The 20,564-nt window shown below is 42.7% G+C and overlaps 2 protein-coding genes across 2 annotated transcripts; both read right to left on the bottom strand.

The window, feature by feature from the left end:
* Nucleotides 1-1,919: 1,919 nt before the first annotated feature.
* LOC149308870 (transmembrane protein 47-like) lies at nt 1,920-8,638 on the bottom strand. Its single transcript, XM_089537196.1, has 3 exons — nt 8,362-8,638; nt 5,748-5,888; nt 1,920-3,772 (listed from the first exon to the last, which is right to left on the bottom strand). Exons 1-3 carry the CDS (start codon nt 8,591-8,593, stop codon nt 3,591-3,593), a joined length of 555 nt encoding a protein of 184 aa, XP_089393322.1. The 5' UTR covers nt 8,594-8,638; the 3' UTR covers nt 1,920-3,590.
* A 2,776-nt stretch (nt 8,639-11,414) lies between these two features.
* BRCC3 (BRCA1/BRCA2-containing complex subunit 3) lies at nt 11,415-20,520 on the bottom strand. Its single transcript, XM_089536595.1, has 8 exons — nt 20,385-20,520; nt 18,273-18,392; nt 17,528-17,615; nt 16,171-16,259; nt 14,393-14,448; nt 14,128-14,259; nt 13,272-13,315; nt 11,415-12,050 (listed from the first exon to the last, which is right to left on the bottom strand). Exons 1-8 carry the CDS (start codon nt 20,487-20,489, stop codon nt 11,899-11,901), a joined length of 786 nt encoding a protein of 261 aa, XP_089392721.1. The 5' UTR covers nt 20,490-20,520; the 3' UTR covers nt 11,415-11,898.
* Nucleotides 20,521-20,564: the final 44 nt, after the last annotated feature.

Raw genomic sequence — 20,564 nt, 5'->3', positions numbered from 1 at the left:
CGAAAGTCCTTCCTGCGACTGCGCAAGGAGGACGGGGAAAGGAACGGACGGCCGCTGTCTGATAATCTCCGTAGTGTTTTTGTTATTTGCGTTTTCCCCACTTTCAGGGGGTCCTGTGCCCCGAACCCCAGCCAATGTGGAGGGATGAGTGTGTTGTCTTTTCCAAGGACTCATGCCTTCTGAAGAGCCCCCTTCCTCCCCTTCTCAGGTCCTGAAGATAGTGGCATCCTTGGGGCTCGTTTCACCCGGTGCAGGAGCTCCTGGGTGCTGGTTTGGCTCTTCACGCTGTCCTTGCCTTCTACACTCTCTCTTTTGTTCTCTTTGCCTGTACTGAAGAATTGGTCATAGGGTCAAGGAATCAGATTGTCTGGAAAGGTTTCATGCAGTGGCGTCCATAGGGTTAGCGTCACCCGACGGTGCAGTCACACATGCCCCAGTTGACCTCCTCCTCCCCCTGGTTCACACCATCCAGAATCCTTACCCATGCTTTTCGGCACTAATAATGTCACACATCAGTCGCAATTCCCATATGCCACTGGATGCCATGCTAAGGGATGTGACATCAACAACTAGCAACATTAACATTATACCTCCACATTCATAATGAATTAATAATTTACACATACAGTATTTAATTGCCAGGGTGGGGGCTCAACATTAGCAGGCAGGTCGTTATTAATTTTGCTTGCTTAATGAGGGAGGGCAGATTGTTTTTCCAAGCGTTAGCTGTCCTGGGATCCTCTGATAGCCTTAGGATATACTGTAAATACTTTCATAAGTAAAACAGTATTCCTCCACGGAAGAGAACAATTAAAACACAGGAACAAAGCGGTTGCAAATAGCTGAGCGGGTACGGACGGTTGTTTTTACTTTGGAAAGATTTGCACAATATTACTTCTGGAGGTGATAGTTCTAGCCTTAGAAAGCCTGTGAAACAAGCTTTAGAAAGAAAACAAAGTCTGTCCCTAAGGCAGTTCAGCTCGGTTGCATTTTCTGCTTTGTGGGACAGGATAAGGCAGAAAAACCTGTCCAGCAAAGCAAGGAGGATCCCATGTATAGTATAAGCCTCTCCATTTCCTTATGAAGAAATTTACTTCAGCTCATATATCATACCCTCTACCTTTCCTGATCTGGCAGTGATAGCCATGACTAGTCCTCTATTGTCACTTTCTCAGCTGCTTTGAAAATGGAGTTTATCAGACAAGGGAAATTGGAAGTATAATCCAATGGCAATCCGAACGCAATCATGGGGTTTAATGTTATTGCATGATAGACTACCACATGCAATTTCAGGCAATGGGAAGTCAGTCCGAACGCAATTATGGGGTTTCACATTACTGTGTGAGAGGTGACCACACACAATTTTGGGCAATGGCAAGCTATTTTCGGGCAATGGGAAGTCAGTTCGAACGCAATTTGCATTCACATAAATTCACTGAACTAGTGAATTCACGTAAATGCATTCTGGCCCCACTTTCTTTTCATTCGAAATTAAGAGAAATTCCTCCCTTGTGATAAACTCCAGTGTTCCAGTGTTAATCTCTTCCCACTTTTCCCCTTTTCTGTATCTTACTTGCTGCAAACTGAGTTCAAAGTTTGCACTGAAATAAATCAGCAATAGGGAAGGAGGAAGAAAGAGCCCTTCCCTTCCCAGTAGGTTCAGGCAAAAGCAAACCACGGCAACCTCTCTTGGGTTGTGCATTCGTCCTTACCTTTTTCATCTTGATCACACTCTGGCATTGCTTGGCCACTTGCATCCCACTTTTCCCCTGTGAAATGTTGGAAGGTATGCACTCTGTCTCTGTTGGAGGGTGACTGGTTCACAAGGATATGCGGCCCTTTCACAAGGATAACCTCTGTTACCATTTCTGTTTAATGGATTTAGAAAAATGGTGCGTGCTGCTGCACCGCTGCACACAAGCCTCCTTATAATGGTGGCACTTAGTCTGGACCCCCCTTCCTAAAATCCTGGCTATGCCCCTGCGCTTTTTATTCACGGGATGAAAATCATCCTGCTCTTGTGGGATATTGACAGGATTAAATGCTGCTGTATTCAGGGGAGGAGAACTCTTGCCTCCTGTGTGATAAAGTCCTGGGAATACTTATAAGTATGTCTGGCATGAACAGAGTGCTAAGGTGATGTTAACTTACCTTGAAAAGATGCATAAGAAGTCTAATGTTACCTAGCATCTTTTGCTTTGAGAACAATCGCTCTGTGCTCAAATGCAGCCTAATCCATATATATATAATGGCATATATAAAAGAATTTTCTGATGAACTAAAGCATTTTGAAGCTGTGAGTGGAAGGCTTATCATTGCATGCATTTTTAGAGGATTATCTCCAGAATTTAAGACATTGGCCTTACTGTTTTAACACGCTGAGGTCTTCCTTGGTCTCGGTTCATTCTGCAGTGCTAGTTCCAACCTATGTTGATCTCTTTACCTCAAACCCGACCTTTTCAACTCTGATCCTCTTCCATGAATCCCCCACAGGACTGCTGAGCTGTTCATTCAAAGCTTTCAGATGGGGACGCACAAAAGCATGCATGGTGGCCGATCTCATTTCAGTATGCTGGTTTATTCGTCTTTGCGATCTCACAACCCCACAATGCCTTCTGCAGATAGCGAAGCCAACCAAGATCACCATCATTCGCTGAGCACAGAAAGTAGGTTGCCTGGATCAGATGGATTTCCCACCAGTATATATGTATAATAAGAATGGGGAAAACATCCTCCTTCAAAATATTTGGACTACAATGGCCATTGTCCTTATTTACTGGCCACAATGACTATGGTTTGGTGGAACTGAAGGATACCAGCATTCCTGGGGCTCTTTCACACTACATCCTTTAACTCCTCTGGTGTGATCCTAATGAATCCTGGGATTTGTAGTTGTGTGGCACTAGAGCTCTCTGGCTGGGAATCCTAAATACCCCTCTCCTATTTTGCAAGTCTCAGGATTCCTCCCTCCTCATCCTCCCTTTATGCAATGGGTAGATATCAGACCACCTCAAAATAAGAGCAAATAAATACATCTTTACCATAGGAATTCTTCTGTTTAAAAATACAGTGGGTCCTTGTTATCTGCTGGGGTTTGGTTCCAGGACACCCCATGGATAACAAAATCCATGGATACTCAAAGTCTCATAAAATATAATGGCACAGCAACATGGTGTCCCTTATATAAAATGGAAAATCAAGGTTTGCTATTTGGAATTAATAATTTTTTCTGGAATATGTTCAATCCATGGATAAAAAAATCTGTGGATAAAGAGGGCTGACTGTAGTAATGAACACAATAATAAAGATAACTTCCTGCATAACAAGAAGAAAACAAGAATAAGAAAAGGAAATTGAAGAAACATCACAGGCTCATTAATAGTTGCAGTTCCTCTGACTCCTTGAGCGCCTCATTCTCCTTCTTCATGGGACTGACCCAGCTTCTTGTCAAGATGAAGCAGACATTCAGAAGGACCAAGGGTGCCTAGACTTCTCCATGAATCCTTCGGTCCCTTCACCATTTCATCTGGCTCCGTGTAATAATTTGGCCCAATTAGTTGGATAACCCAATCCCATTTTCTTGGCTTGTCTCAGTGGTAGGCCTCTTCATACACATCTATGCGCAGGCAGTAAAGGATGGCTGCACCCAGCATGAAGATGACAGATCCCCAACCCAAACCATATCCCCAGCTGAACTCATGGTAGCTCCTCAGCTGGTTACTGTCGATAAATTTGATTGGGTAGAGAATTAAGGCGCAGACTTGCAGAACCACTAGATCAGCAGAGAAAGAGAAAGGTCTGTTAGACCCAGCGGGAATTGGTAAAAGATTCTTACCATGCAAGATAATAATATGGACATGTGAAATAAAATCATTCAGGGATGTAAAAAGTTTGAACCTTCTACATATTACTTGAAAACTGCCACCAAAATGTATCTAGGGATGACTTTTTATTTCACCAGCTTTCACTTTTTTATGATTTCAATGTTTGTGGTCAGATTTATTAATCTCATTTTTAACATGCTGGGAGCAGCTGGTGAAGCAGGCTCCCCTTTTCTCTCTGTTTCGCTGGTAAAGCACTGTCAGCAAGAATAATAGAATCATAGAATCATAGTGTTGGAAGAGACCACAAGGGCCATCCAGTCGAACCCCATTCTGCCATGCAGGAAATCTAAATCAAAGCATCCCTGACAGATGGCCATCCAGCCTCTGTTCAAAGACATCTAAGGAAGGAGACTCCACTATACTCTGAGGGAGTTTGTTCCACTGTCGAACAGCCCTTACTGTCAGGAAGTTCTTCCTAATGTTGAGCTTGCGTCCATTGTTCCAGGTCCTAGTCTCTGGAGCAGCAGAAAACAAGCTTGTTCCCTCCTGAATACGACACCCCTTCAAATATTTAAACAGGGCTATCATACCACCTCTTAACCTTCTCTTCTCCAGCTAAACATCCCCAGCTCCCTGAGTCTTTCCTCATAGGGCATGGTTTCCAGACCCTTCACCATTTTAGTCGCTCTCCTTTGGACATGCTCCAGTTTCTCAATGTCCTTTTTGAATTGTGGACACAATATTCCATGTGGGGCCTGACCAGAGCAGAATAGAGTGGCACTATTACTTCTCTTGATCTAGACACTATACTTCTATTGATGCAGCCTAAAATCGCATTGGCCTTGTTAGCTGCCGTATCACACTGTTGACTCATGCTCAACTTGTGGTCTACTTGGACTCCAAGATCCCTTTCACACGTAGTTTCATTCAGCCAGGTGTCCCCCATCCTATATCTGTGCATTTCATTTTTCCACCCTAACTGCAGTACCTTACATTTCCCCCTGTTGAATTTCATTTTGTTAGCTTTGGCTGTTTATCTTGCCTGTTATAGCCGACACACACAGCTAAAATTATACAATACCAGCTAGAAAATAATCCCATTCCTTCCCAGTTCAGGCTTGACCAAATTGTTTATTGCAGAAATGCTGCTGCAAACCAACTCTGAAGGTTTGGGTTTCTCCAGCCCTTATTCTGCAACCTTCCCAGTGTCAATGCTGCTTTAAAAAACATCTTCCAGCTAAAATGGAAAGCAGGTACTGGCAGGTATAAAAAGACTTCATAAAAAGGAACTTCTTAGTCAGAGGCTTTATTAACTGAGGTATGACTGTACACAAGATTGAGCTTTATCACACTAGTGAGATCCTGCGGCAAACGGGAGTTAAACACGATTTAAATTAAATTTGAATTTAAACAAAACTTGCAAATTCGGGGAGTTTATCACACCGAATTGCTTCCAAAATGAAATAACGTGAAGTTAAACCATAGTTAAAGTGGAGGAAACCAGCAGCTTTTTACTTTCGGGATGTTCCAAAAGTAAAAAGCTGCTGGTTTTCTCCACTTTAACTGCGGTTTAACTTCATGTTATTTCACGTTAACTGCAACGTTGTGTGATAAACTTCAGGCATTTCTGGGTTTACTTTGCATTGAATTGCGTTTAAATCCCGTTTGCCCATGGGATCTGTGATGAACTCCCTTGTCATGGACAGTTGAGATGAATACTTAAGATATGAGTTTCACATGGAGTGTTTTCCATCTCTCCTTTGTACTCTGGAACATTTGGCACTTTGTAGTTTGTATTATACTGATCATCTGATCATATTTCCTCTATATGTTTTTGTTGGTATTGTTTGTAGTCATCAGCTAATTTAGCAAAAATGTAATGATATTTACAGTTGCAAAGAGAAAGAAAAGGGGGATACATACCTGCTGCAAAAAGGAGGGCAGCAACGACCCGGTAATACCGCTTGTAAGTACCCAAGCAGAAGGAAATCAGAGACATGAAGAATGACAGCAGAGTGATGGTGGCTGCAGTCAGGATTAAAACCAGAGTAGCTATTTGCCAGTCTGAGGGTAGGGATAAGAGGAGAGATGAGAACAGAAAAACAAATGTTTGTGAGAAGGCATCACAGGGCATGGTCAACATTGAGGCATATCCAATAACCAAGAATTCTAGAGATGCAAGATTAAAATTCTGGCTGATCCTGAATGCATATAGATAGCCTATCGCTCTCATTGGGCTTTAAACCCGCTGAGTGGTCTATTGGGCAAGCCATACACTCAGCACCAGAAAACCCTATGATAGAGTTGAAATAAGTTGGAAACAACTTGAAGGCACACAACAACAGAGACTGCTAAGCTCACCGGAAAACAGAAACTGCTTTTCCAAACCTGGAATTCTGGTTTCATAGAATCATAGAGTTGGAAGAAACCACAAGGGCCATCCAGTCCAACCCCCTGCCATGCAGGAACTCTCAGTCAAAGCATCCCTGACAGATGGCTATCCAGTTTGTTTCCCCTTGCAACAAGTTGGGATTTGTAACTAATGTACTTATTGGATTTCTTTTCCATCTGTCTCTGAATAAAAAAATACCCTTCCATACGATCTGAACGAAGGACAAAAACAGCAAAATACAGGCCTCTGACTAACATCTTCACTTTTTTTTTCTCTTGTATGGTTTTTGACACCTTCCCTGATGAAGAAGCCATTGGATATATTGTGCATTTTGGTTGTCCTAATAAATGTACCACTGTGGTGGGTTTTTGGTGTTATTGAAATTACATTCAGTGATATATGGAAATTACTATTTATGAATAACATTAGTACAAACAATATTACTAAGGGTTCCTCCAGTGTTCTCACTGTCTTCCTCCAGGTTTAATCCTACTCTCTATACAATAATCTTCTGTGTACAAGTTAGACGGATAGGGTGATAAAATGCAGCCTGGTTTTACTCCCTTGCAAATGGGAAACCGTCCTCTTGCTCTATATTCTGTCTTGACAGAGGCCTTTTGTCCACAGTACTGGTTGCTGACGTTGTTGCTGTGTGCCTTCAAGTCGTTTCTGATTTATGGTGACCCTAAAGTGAACCTATCATGGGGTTTTCTTGGCAGCATTTGTTCAGAGGCGGTTTGCGGTCGCCACTCTCTGAGAGCGTGTGACTTGCCCAATACTCAGAATAAATATCCAGATAATGGAAACAGAGATTGAGAGGAGAGTTAACATAACAGTGTTGCAACCAGGCGCATAGAGTGGGCTGGGAATGTGTCCAGCAAGGGACACAAATACACCAAGTGAAGCATCTGGAACCGTGAGCCCTTTCGCTATTTTTCCATTTTGTGAAAACAAAAGGCCTCATTTCCAGCTCCTCTCGATCAGCAGTTCATGTCAAAAGACTCAGAGAGGAAGAGTTCAGGGCAAGGGAGGCAGGGACAGCTGTGGCATCATGTCCAGCAGCCAATATTTAGTTCCCAGGATCCTCCATACGCTGCTGAACATGTCCCCCCAAATGTGTGTGGGTGCATGTGTGTGTGAGGGTGGCATGGAACTGGAAGTGGCCAGAAATCCGTTGTTGTTCTGTGCCTTCCAAGTTGTTGTTGCGTTCCTTCCAAGTTATGGCAAGTCACACTCTCTCAGTCTCAGGGGATGGCAATGGTAAACCCCCTCTGAACAAATCTTGCCAGGAAAAACCCATGAGGGTCACCAATAAGTCAGAAACAACTTGAAATCAGCCAACAACCAACACAAACCAATGACCTTGGGCGAGTCACTCTCTCTCAGCCTCGGGGGGGAAAAGCCAGGCCAAACCCGCTCTGAACAAACCATGCCAAGAAAGTCTCAGAAACAACTGAAGGTGTGCAAACCAACAACAAAGACAGTGACCTTGGGCAAGTCACACTCTCTCAGCCTGAGGGATAAGGCCAGGGCAAACTTCGTCTGAAGAAACCTTGCCAAGAAAACCCCAGAAGAGGGGTGCCACCAGTCAGAAATGATGCCAAGGCACCGAACAACCTTGGCCCAGTGCAACTGTAATTGTCTTTATCTGTGAGCCGCCTTGTGTCCCTCCTGGCAGAAAGGCAGCATACAAATTATATATTGTATGTGTATATATATATATATATATATATGTATGTATGTGTGTGTGTGTGTGTACATACACACACACATACATATACTGTGTATCACACACACACACACACACACCCACACCATTGCCCAATGTAATTTGTCTGTCTGTGAGCTGCCTTGGGCTCCTCCTGGGACAAAAGTGACATACAAATTGTGTGTGTGTGTGTGTGTGTATATACACACACACACACCACATATATACACACACCCACATATACAGTATACACACACACAAACACACATGTATATATACACCCACCTACATATATACACATCCTCACACACACACTGTCCAATGTCATTGTAATTGCCTTTATCTGTGAGCCGCCTTGGGTCCCTCCGGGGAGAAAGGTGGCTCACAGTAATGACAATATACTGTATTCATATGGTTTTGGGGCCATATGCCTTTACCAGTCTGTAGGGCAGAGTGGCACTGCCAGGCTCCTCCATCCTGGTGCCTCCTGCAGGCCTGCCAAAGGGCCAGGGAGTCTTCCTGCGAAGTGACCCAGGCTGGGCTCCCTAAAGCAGCTGCATCCAAAGCAAGAGCCAAGGAGGCACAGAGCAGGGCGATCAGCTTCAGGGGACGCAACAAAGAGCCTTCCTCTTCCTCCGCCTCCTCTTCTTCTTCCCCCTGGGATGGCATCCCTGGCAAGGAAGCCCCTGGACAAAGCAGCAAAGGGATTCAGAGGCCAAGATCAGGTTTCCAAAGTGGGATGGGAAAGTCTCCCTGCCCAAAGCCAAGCCCCTGGAGCTCTCTCAAGCCTGCCAAGTTTGCAGAAAACAGTCCCAGAGCCCGCCCCTGTCATCCCTCCCCTCTGATCCTGCATTCACACTGCAGGAATCAACCAGGATTGACACTGCTTGAGCTACCCTGGCTCCAGACATTGCAGTTGGTGGTGGCACCACAGCAAAGTTAGGTATAACACTTAAGAGAATGCCCTGCTCCCATTCCTTTGTCAGGCTGAGAGAGTGTGACTTCCTCAAGGTTACCCAGGCTGCATCCACACTGGAGAAATAACCTGGTTTGGCACAACTTTAATTGCCTTGGCTCAAGGCTATGGAATTCCAGGAGTTGGAGTTTGTTGTGGGGCCCAAACAACATTTCACCTACCTCTCAGCTACAAACGGTTTTCTTGGAAGCTGCACTGGAAAAAGAACTGCTTCAACCTGAAGATGGAGGATGGCTGCCTCTGAGAGCGTGTGACTTGCCCAATACTGTACAGTACTCAGAATAAATATCCAGACAACACTTCAGGAAAACCAGTAGCTTTACCAGGCAGTGGTCAATTTGTTCTGCTGTAATGTATGTAGTTACGTGGAGACAGAGAGGGATACACTATGCTGGTCTGTTGCTGGATGTGTTTCAAAAGTGTGTAGATGATCGCAAGATGGATTAACAGCACTTGCTTCTTCGTCAGAGATGCTGCTGAGAAAAGAAGCAACCTTTCCAAATCAACTTTTCTGAGATGTCATCTACTAAGCCTTAGGAAGCAAGTGGCTACAGGGGAATGTTAAAAGTGGTGACTTCAGCACATGCTGAATGCACTTTATAGCACACAGGCAGGCTGTAGCAAAGACTCAGATGGTACAGCAGTATGTTCCCTCTCCAATCTTCTGGTTAAAGGGCGAGAAAACTATATCCTCCAAGAGTGTAAGTCCTGCTGTGATTCCACAAGCACAAAAGGCAAACCTAGGATTTAATGGCAGTCATCAGAGTGAGCATCCCTGAAGTCTGAGGCATTTTAGAAAACAAGCTTCCAGTCTATGCAAAGATAGACTGGAACCTGTGGGCAAATTCTGATGGAATCTCTAGAACTTTAAAAGACTTCCAGTAGCCAGAAAACCAGGGGAGTGAGTAGGTTGAAGTGTCTCATAACTGCCAAAATAAAGGAAAAATACTGTAGTTGAAACACGTGGTAAGCTCTCTAAGGAAAGAAAGGTCATGTTCACGATCATGTGCTGCAGCAACTCAGCTTCCTGCTCCATTGGGAAGGCAGAAGTGTTTCTACAACAGTGCTGGGAATGGGCAAGAATAGTTTTCTTAGACTAATTTTTCTATGTACAGCAGACCATGCTCAGCCAATGATGAAGTTATCAGTCAGTACCTGGTTAATGACATGTGTCTTTTTTGGTCATTGCAGAGGGAGGAATTCACCAGCTCCCTCACCTAACAGTAACACTTTCAAAATTCACTTCAGGTTGTGGGGGACACCTTTTTGCTGTACAAGCCCCAATAGATGCACTTTACCCACCCCTATATCCCACCCTTTCCCCACCCCTATATCTGGAGCTCCTTTGCTGCTCCTGCTGGCCACTAAATTGCAATGTTGCTGGGACAGACACAGGCAACAGATGAACCCGATGGAAGGGGGGAAAGAGTGGATTTCTGCTTAACCCTCACCTCCCCATGCAGAATATCAGCCATTTCCTTCCTAGAGCTAGAGATCCTCAGCTGTTCACAGACAACATGCGGTACTGGGTAACCACAACAGTCAAGGCACATTGGATATATTTGTTTTAGTGCCAGCTTTCGCAAGGTATAGCCTGAAATGCTAAACTGTGAAAATGGCTTAAATTGTTGACCAGAGAGACCCTACCCACCCACCTCATCCATGTATGCCATAAAAGTGATAAATTCAGATCTCTGAAGTGATGGCTGGTGGGGAAGAAGCTACCATGTGTATATAGCTCTGACCGACAGACAAGCATATACTGAGGGTCCAAACAGACAGGCCAAAATAAAGCTGCTTCGGGTCACTTTGGAGGTATGCTATTTAAATGAAGCATGCATCCTAAGAGGCCAGAAGTCACGCCAAAGCCACACTCCATCCTAAGGACTGGAGCACTGCTTTGGCGCAGCTTCTGGCCTCTTAAGATGTGTACATCACATACCTCCAAAGTGACCTGAAGCAGCTTTATTTTGGCCTGTTTGTTCGGGCCCTAAGTCATCTTGCTTTATACCCATACCCATACCCTCCTCTTGCCACCAAACTGAAGGTTAAAAGGCTATTTTTGAAAAAAACAAAATCAGTTCAGTTTACTCAGGGACGTAGCCAAGGGGGGGGGGGTTCTTGGGGTCTGGACCCCCCCTTCCATTAGAAAAATGAATGGTGCATGCTGCTGCGCCGCCGCACCCAAGCCCCATTATAATGGTGGCACTTAGTCAGGACCCCCCCCCCCCTTCCTAAAATCCTGGCTACGTCCCTAGTTTACCCCATGGGACATCAACTCCAGAATGCCTTAGAAGGAAAACCCTTGGGAAATGATCTAATCCAGAGGAATTTTTTAAGTGTTAAGAACAAAACTTTGCTACAAAGTGCTAGCCAGAAACAATAAACCATGTATATGGTTTGAATCTTTCCTCTATATTCCCTATATGCAACCATTTCCAAAGTTGTCCAAAGAACACTCTGCTAAGATGGCAGTGAGTGCAGAGGAGAGCATGAAGAAGGCAGTGCAATTAATACAGTTATAAATTCTCTTTATTTTGACTTTATTTATAAAGATAGAGAAAAGACCCAAATTTTGTTCTATGAAGTGTCACCAACTGAATGTTTTAACAGTTTTTATATATAATATTTTTAAAATGGGAACGAATAGGACCTCTCTCTGGCACCACCAATTTAGCTGATCCACACGTAAGCATGAGCTATTTAGCTGTCACCAGATACCTATCAGGACAAAGACTGCCAAATCTGTATTACCCAAACATACACATATTCAAGAACTCTTGTCTAAGAAAAGAAAGTCCATCAACTACAAAAAATAACTTGCATCTTTCTCCTGTGTCCAATGCTCTGCTCACTGATATTCCCCGCTCTAGGGTCCTTCTGATTTTGTGGCAGCATTTACTGTCAGATGGAAAGAGTCATAGGAGAAGCAGCAAGTTAGGAGAGGGCCAAGCCTAGGAACGTGTCCCTGTTTTGCACTCCCCAGGCCTTGAAGCCTTCATTCCAGTTCAGCCAGTTCCTTGAGAAGCTCCTCTTTCTCCTGCTGCAGTTCCAGCATCCTCTGTTTGTTCTGCTCCAAACGGTCCTCCAGCCACTGCAGGAGTGGGCCACTGATGGCAGACATCTGGCTGCAGAGGTTCTTAGTGAACACTGACAAGGAAAGATGGATGGATGTAACAATTACTGAAGGGGAACCCTCCTGTCTTGCAGGTCAGCATGCCAATAAAAGGAGCCTTGGCACTCACCCAATCAGCTCCAAGAGTGATCATATATAGTAAGAAGTGGAGAAACGTTGGCCCTTCACACGTCTTGACTGCAACTCCCCCAATAGCTTACTTTTGACCATGCTGGGTGGGGATGATGGGTTTGTGTTGTTAACTGCTCGAGTCGGTCCCGACCCATAGCAACCTTGTGAATGAGCCACCTCTAACCCCCCATGCTCTTAACTGCCCTGCTCATGACCTTCAGGCTCATGTCCATGACCTCTTTGATCGAGTCTATCTATCTGGTATGTGGTTTTCCTCTCTTTCTACTGCTCTCCACCTTTCCTAGCATCATTGTCTTTTCTAGTGAGTAATCTCTTCTCATGATGTGGTTGAAGTATGACCACCCCAATTTAATCATCTTGGCTTTCAGGGAGAGTTCAGAATTGATGTTTTAGAATCCATATGTTTGTCTTTTTGGCTATCCATGTTATTCTTAACACTCCTCTCCAGCACCACATTTTGACTATGCTGATTTACTTTTTATCTGCTTTCTTCACTGTCCAGTTCTCACAGCCATACACGATGATGGAAAAAACCATGACTTGGATGATCCTAACTTTGGTTGATGGGTAGTGTAGAATAAAACATTTAAGGGGCCATATGTTACCTATTCATGTCCTACATGGTGTTAGAAATACCCAAGTCCACTGAAAATAAAGGACCCGGGGATGGGAACTAACTCTGCACAGGAGCCTGACAGGAAGACATGCAAGTTCAGTTCATGGAGTAGTGATAAGATTGTCAAGGAAGAAAATGCTCCATGGTTTGCTTTTGGGTACCAGGGGTGGATGCTGTTAAATCTCCATAATCAACAAATCAACACACCTGTACCACAGAGCACATGTTTTCCAAATCTATGTGTTTCAACTGTAAGACCACCCAGCAAATGGCACAGGAAGGACTAATGAAACTGAAATGCAAACAAAATAGATAACTACCTCCTCTCCACAAAATTGTTCACATCTGAATAAAGAAACTCACCTACACTATGCAAACTATTGGTGTGGCACAATAACTATTTACTATTATTAAGGCCCAAGAGCCTAATTACTTTGCAAATGTCTCAAGAGTAGAAATAAATGCTTCTAGATATGAAAACACTTACCTGAGCCATTGTGTATCTTCGTAATTGAGTCTAGATGAGTAAGGCTAAAAACAGGGAGAGAGGCACACAGCAAGAGTTACAAGAAAAGGAGACCAAGGAAACTGTGAGACAGCTGAGCAGCAAGCTGTTTATTCAACCTTACACCTCTGTCTTGTCACCAGATCATCTGACATTGATTCTGCCCGCCTCAGTACTTCATTTGATGCCATGCCATGACACCCAGCTTATAATAGGTTGCTTGGCTTCCAGCCAAAGTCATACCAATGTTCAGACAGACTTTCAAAATGATCCATTGGTATAATGTACAGCAAGAGTATTGCTGTATCAAACACAACAACCATCCATTCTGACATCCTGTTTCACTACAGTGGTCAACCAGATGCTTCCAGGGAGTGCACACAAAGGCAACAAGCTCTCTCCCATGGTTGCTGCTCAGCACCTGGTATTCAACAGCATACTGCTTCTGATAAAGCAGATTCCATTCAATTGTCACAGATAATAGGCAGTGACAGACCTATCCTGGACATTTCACCTTTTTAGAATTGGGAGGAGGGGAGAACATTCAAAAACTAGGAAAGGGACTCAAAAGCAGTTTGAATCCCATCTGAAGAAAAGTAGGATATAAATCAAATCAAATCAAATCATATATCAATAAATAAAATAGGATGCCATCAAATGATGGCATTACAGGAAAGGGGATATGCTCTTTGGGAAACCCATAGGCCAAATATGGTCCTGAGGTACCCAACTTTGCTATATGTGATGCAAAAGAGATGGAGCAGTGAGATCATGAAAAGTCACCCACAGCAAGTTCACCACTCCTGTGATTTAGGAAAGAAGAGAGCTCTCATTTTACCTGTGGATTTTCCTATAAGCATCCTGCTCTTCTTGACACAAGATCTTGGGCAGCTCAACAGCTGATTCAAGACACACTTTCCCAATGGTGTTATGGGGAACGACATGAATTGGAATTTCAATCCTTTCATACCTAGAAGACGGAAACATGTAAATGTCACTGTCCTATTTTTAGACACTAGAGCTCTTCAGAACAATTATATTCATGCTTACTTGAAAGCAAGTTCCACTTAAAAGGCAAGGCTTTGCTGAACTCTTCAACTTACTCTGAGCTCTTTTGGGCTTGAATGGACTGGAAACAAGTGTACAGAATCCGTCCTGTCTGAAGCAATCAACATATGCATGTTAATGAAAGTAAGTTGGCAATATAAATCACGTTAACTTACCCAACCTTTAAACACAATCATTCCTTACAGAGGTACCATCGCATTCATATCTACTACTTGAGAAGATGGGGAAAAGAAATAAAAATGCTATGTTTAACTTTACAACTCATATTTCATTAGGTGACAAATAATAATAATAATAATAATAATAATAATAATAATAATAATAATGTGGCATATTAAGAGAGGCTTGTACACAGGGAGCATTTTTTGTAACACAGGGCCAAACATCACGATACATTCAATGTATCTTTTCATTTCCCCAGTTTTCAAGTTAGGAAATTCCTTATGCCTGACCCTTTCAAACCCTGCTGAAGAGGTGATTTGCACAACCCATTCTTGTTCCTCAGAGGACTAATCGAAGGCAGCCTTTCTCAACCATTTTACCCTGCAGGAATCCTTGGAACAATGTTTAGGTTTCAAGGAACCCTTGCAGAAAAATGATTATAGCTATTGCTCAAACAGCCAAAGTCTAATCACTCCAAGCAGAATTAGGACTGTAGTGTGGTGTAGTGGTTTGGGCATTGGACTATGACTCTGGAGAGTAGGGTTCAAATCCTGTCTCGACCATGTAAACCCCTAAAGGATCTTGGACAAGTCACGCTCTCTCAGCCTCAGAGGATGGCAATGGCAAACCCCCACTGAGGAAATTTGCTAAGAAAACCGCATGATAAGTCAGAAACGATTTCAAGGCACACAACAACAACAACAACAAACAGAAATGGTGTGGTAACTCCACTTGCCAGTCCTAATGAAAATCTTATAATAATTTTAAAATCTATTTCCCTCAAGAGAGGAGCTGCTATTGTTGCTAATATCATAATCCCTCTAATGCATAGATGAGGAACATGGGCCCTTCAGATATTGCTGCAGTCCTCTCCATGCTCTACATTGGCAAGGGCTGAGGCAAAGTACAGTGCAACCACAGGTGGAGGCCAACACATTCCCAGTTCCTACTCTACATACTAGCAGCAGAGAGTGGGGACTTTGTCAGTACTGTGGAATGGTAGGATAGGGTTCAGATTCTCCATCCAGATTCTCATTAGTTTCCACTCTGATTCCTATTTAACATAAAAGAAGAACAAAAAACAAAACCCCACCCAAGGACATCTAAATGTTAAATCACATATTGTTGATCCCACTGAAACTCATTGAATTTAATTCAAAGGGGTCTACTCTAGGTGGGACTACCAATCAGATTTATGTCACTGTCTATTATGGTCTAAACATCATCTCTTATATCCTTCCAAAGTCACTTATAGTTCTGTGCAAGTCCATGTTACATTTCAGGTTTCTTCTAATTGCTAGGCTTGTGGCTAACCTATATTAGCAATTCTTGTGTTTGCTAAACTGACAAGGATACTGCTATCCCAGAAAATTAAGTGGCTCAGAAACTCCACTCTGACGCTATGTTCAGTCTAGCCTAAGCATCAAATAAAGCAGTATGCTCTTTTCTCATAAGGACAGAAAGTGAGACACTTGCCCTTGACACATGTGTGTTGTTGTGTGCTATGTGTCTTCAAGTAGTTTCTGACTTATGGGGTCCCTAAGACTAACTCATTCTGGAGGTTTCTTGGCAAGATTTGTGCAGAAGAGGTTTGCCATTGCCTTCTGCTGAAGACTTGCCCAAGGTTGCTATTTAATTGTATACTGTTTACCTTTGTATTTTTGTCTTCAATGAAGCAGGAGAATATTAGCCCCACAAAGCCTTGGTCCATCATCTGATACATTGCTTGTGTGCGAACATCTATGGGCATAAAACAGAAAACATGAATCACAAAGTCAAGACCTCCAAGGTGCCTGCTCTAACAGCAGTGAAGCGACCACCATCACTGGAGGCTCAAACTAGATGGATGTGTCAGTATTATGCAGAAAGGACAAAGAGCTTTGGGAAAAGCCACTTAATAGATAACATCTGATAAATAACATTGGAATGAGAAAAGCAGACCATAATCCATCCCAAGAGCCCCAAAAGCCAGTTTTTCTATTCTTGGTGTCATAAAAAGCGTGACACTTGAATTCAACATGTTTCTTAAGCCAGTGTTCAATATGATTTCTAAATTTCCTTTGTGGATTGTTTCTTGTGGACCCCCCTTGTCCCCATCCCAGAATGTCACAAACAAATACAGTTGGCCCTCTGTATCTAAGATTTTTTTATCCATGGATTCAAGCATCCACAGCTTGAAAACATTCCCCTCAAATATATAAATTTCAATAAGCAAGCCTTGATTTTGCCATTTTACATAAGGGGTAGCATTTTACTATGCCATTGTATATAATGGGACTTGAATATCCACAGATTTTGTTATTCATGCTGGGGTTTTGACCTGAAACCAAAGCCTAGTGGATACCAAGGGTCAATTGTATTTGCAAAGTATACTTCATATTGCCTTTCAGCCACCTCTTGTTGCAATACAGGAATTTTATTAAGACACATTTAGATAATGCATTAAATCCTGAACTATTTAATAATTCATGGCTTCCCAAAACCCTATTCAGTTCTTCCTGACAGCTGCCAGTCCTATTGCTATAGCATCTTTCCCCTATCTGCCTTCTGTCTGAGGTAAGCCTCAGCTTTTGTATCCTTTCTACCACATAGCCCAGTCACAGCATTCCCTGAGCTGTGTATGGCTGGCAATAAACTGGCTTGCCCAGCTCCTCTCTTCACATCATCTTTCGGATAAAGATATAATATTCCTTAAAATCTAAAGGTAATCAATGAAGGTTCCTTGCCTGCATTTCTCCCTACTTTTTGTTGTTTCATCCCCGTACCATAAAGATGAGCCATCACTTACTTTAAGAACCACCATTTTTAACTTTTGAAATTGTAAGCCATCTCATTCAGAGATCGAAGAGTATGTAACCTTCCAGAGGGTCTTGCTTTACAGTTCCCATCATCTCTAAACACTAGCCATGCAGGAGATGACAGATTCCAATATCTAGAGGATCACACATTGCACATCCCATTCTAGGTAGGACCAAGAACACACTTCCCTCTGAGGAGAAATCTCTTACCGACATGCGATGGCCAGACTGTTATGTGTGGATGAGAATGATACCACCCCACAACTCTCATAGGCCTCCCTGTTAATTCAGCCAATCTGTGTGCTAGTTAAGGTTTTGTCAAAAATCCAGAAGAAGCCCCACTCAAAGCTAAGTGGGGATGCCATGGCATTTGAAGATAAAGAAATGACAGAAATTTGCTATATAAGGCTATGACTTGGCTCCCATGTTGAACTAGTAATCTAGTGGATCCTCACAATATGTCATTAGTTACAAATGCAAGTCAATAAGGTGGATTACAATAAGTATATTTTACAATTTCTAGTCTTAGTTCCATTTTCTCAGTTCTTTTTATGGAAATGAGCGTATTATGTTTCCTTGACACTAAAGAGAACTAGAGGAGACAAAACAATTTCCCCAGGTTTTTTTTTTTTGGGGGGGGGAGGTTGTTGGCTCCTTAAACTGGCAAAACGAAGGTCTTCCTTATACGTAATGCAGGTGTTCTTTACACTTTGGGATCTTGTAGCTTCATTTGTAACAATTTAAAAAAAAATTATAATTATATTCTGAGTAAATTATACTTACACCAAGCATCACAATTTTATTCAAAACCAAGTTATATACAAAACATTTTCAGTTCCTAAAATAACCTTAAACCTGTAAGGGAAGCTAATATTGCATCTTTCACATTGTTGCATCACTGCCTGCCTCTGAAACCACCTGAGAGAAACAACCTATAATCTCCATCAAAGGATATCTCTGCTTCTGTCGAAGCAGCTGAAAGTTGCTCAGGAGAAATCTCCACACGATCTTTTCTTTTATCTGACCGGCGCAGGATGATCACAGAATGAATATGAACAATTCGGCTAGTGTCAACCTGCAGATAAATCAAGAAAGAACAAAACGACTCTTATAAGTATTTCCTTGGACTTATGTCCCACTTTGTTTTCTTCTTCTTTGTAGTTTAACTCATTTATTGCATTTCCCAAACAAGGTTGCCTTTGGTCCAGCAGCTGGGCTCATGAGAGAGCAGAAATGGAAACCTCATAGAAAAGAGACAGTAAATCAGGATCACTAGGATTACAGGAGATTAACCCCAGATACAGAAGGAATGGTTAAGACTTTTTTTATGTCTGCCCACAATCAAAGAGGCTGTTCTTCTTGCTCATCTTACCATTCCTTGATCCAAAGTTCTCCACTGCCTTCACAACTTTCACTCCTTCTTTAATATTGCCAAAGACCATACACATCCAATCAATCAGTTTGCGCCGTACAGACAGAAGCACTGAGATCCATTTTTATTAGGATTGACAATTACCATAGACGAGATGCAAGGGTCTGAACACTTGAGAAGACAGTTGTCGTCAATAAACTTCTCACTGTAAATGATTTATCCATTTCATTATGACTGGTGAAGTTGCCACACTGGCATAAACCTAGAAACCATGGAAGCGGGACCCTTCCTAACCACAATCAAAGCCAAAACTTTTCTCCTCTGTGCTCAAGGCATGAGGTTTTCTGTTGTCTGAGGGACCCTTAAAGATGATGTACCCAAGCAGCTTGCCTTCAGTAGAAATATCACCCTATCAACTCTGTCTTAAATCATCTGTTGTTGTTAGATTCTTTCAAGTTATTATGATTACGGCAACCATAAGACAACCTTCTCATAGGGTTTCCTTGCAAGATTTGTTCCGAGGAGGTTCGCCACTGCCTTCCTCTAAGACTTAAAAAGTATGACTGGCACAAAGTCATCAAATACGTTTCCGTGGCTGAATGGGGATTCGAACCCAGAGTCTTAGTGCAACTCTTAGGCCGCTATATCATGCTGACTCTCTGGCCTGTTCCAGACTGCCAAAATAAAGCTGCTTCGGGTCTCTTTGGAGGAATGCTATTTAAATGATGCATGGGTCCTTAGAGGCCGGAGGTCGCGCCAAAGCCACACTTCATTCCTAAGCACTGGAGGGCAGCTTTGGTGCAGCTTCCGGATTCTTAGGATGCATGCATCATTTAAATAGCATGCCTCCAAAGAGACCCCAAGCAGCTTTATTTTGGCAGTCTGTAACAGGCCTCTATAACTTAAGTAAGATGGGAAAGAAAGAAAAGCAGTAATAGCTCTACAACAGGAAGATGGCGTCTGCTTCAGGTAGACATGTATGCAGCTAGAGGTACCATATATAAGGCTAATAATGTTTATTTATAACGCCCTTTCCACAAAGAGTGGAGCACCAAACATACATATATATATATATATATATATATAATCTTTATACAAATCCAAAATTTCAAATTTAGTGTAAAACATCACATTCTGTTATTCTATAATCTTAAATCCAACGTAACACAATATTCTGATCATATTTCACAAAATATAACACAAAGGAGTCTTCCATTTTTTTTGTTTAAATATTGTTGAAATAAAGCAAATATAATTTCGTATTATATACAGATCCTTCCATTCAAGTAAAATTATAACTTCTAATCCGCAAGAAGCGTTGACTGCATTCTCGTTAAGCAATATGTTAATTATTAAATGATTCTATATATATACACACACACACACATATATATATCTATGTGTGTACCTCCTCCTTCCATATCCCATTAATAATTACATATACAGCATAATCAGGAACAGATAATAAAACTCAACTCTGTAAAATGCCAATACAATATGCTAATGTACTAAAACAAACTCCTGCACAACTCGGCAACCATAGGCACACTCAAGTCCAGAACAGACGGAAGAAATAACCCACTTTGAGACCGCTTTAACTGCCCTGGCTGAGTGCTAGGGGATGCTGGGAAGTGTAGTTCTGACAGAGGCGGGGCAGTCGAAGCGGCCTCCAAGTGTGTGTTTCGGGCTGCTCACCTCCCCGATGCAGAGGCCCATGACCTCCTCCTTCTCGGTGCTCAGCGCGTGGTTCAGGCAGACCAAGAAGGCGTCCGCCTCCAGATGCGCCGCCTGCACCGCCATCCTGCCTTCAAACAGCCGCCGGCGCCGCGGAGGAAGGCATTCAGCGACGCACCAGGAAGTAGCTTTAGCCTCAGC

Source organism: Sceloporus occidentalis, unplaced genomic scaffold (assembly GCF_023333645.1).
Source record: "Sceloporus occidentalis isolate IW3139 unplaced genomic scaffold, rSceOcc1.0.p SCAF_8, whole genome shotgun sequence".
Taxonomy (NCBI): domain Eukaryota; kingdom Metazoa; phylum Chordata; class Lepidosauria; order Squamata; family Phrynosomatidae; genus Sceloporus; species Sceloporus occidentalis.
The sequence above is the reverse complement of the archived record's forward strand: the minus strand, read 5'-3'. Positions and strand labels throughout refer to the sequence as shown.

Coding starts and splice junctions, on each gene's coding strand:
- BRCC3 (XM_089536595.1), bottom strand. CDS start 20,489: ATGGCGGTGCAGGCGGCGCATCTGGAGGCGGACGCCTTCTTGGTCTGC. Junction 14,449..16,170: donor TTGAAGACAAAAATACAAAG/GTAAACAGTATA, acceptor TGATTGCTTCAG/ACAGGACGGATTCTGTACAC. Junction 13,316..14,127: donor GCTTATAGGAAAATCCACAG/GTAAAATGAGAG, acceptor CCCTGTTTTTAG/CCTTACTCATCTAGACTCAA.
- LOC149308870 (XM_089537196.1), bottom strand. CDS start 8,593: ATGCCATCCCAGGGGGAAGAAGAAGAGGAGGCGGAGGAAGAGGAAGGC. Junction 5,889..8,361: donor CCACTCTGCCCTACAGACTG/GTAAAGGCATAT, acceptor CCCTACCCTCAG/ACTGGCAAATAGCTACTCTG. Junction 3,773..5,747: donor TGCCCTCCTTTTTGCAGCAG/GTATGTATCCCC, acceptor CTGCTGATCTAG/TGGTTCTGCAAGTCTGCGCC.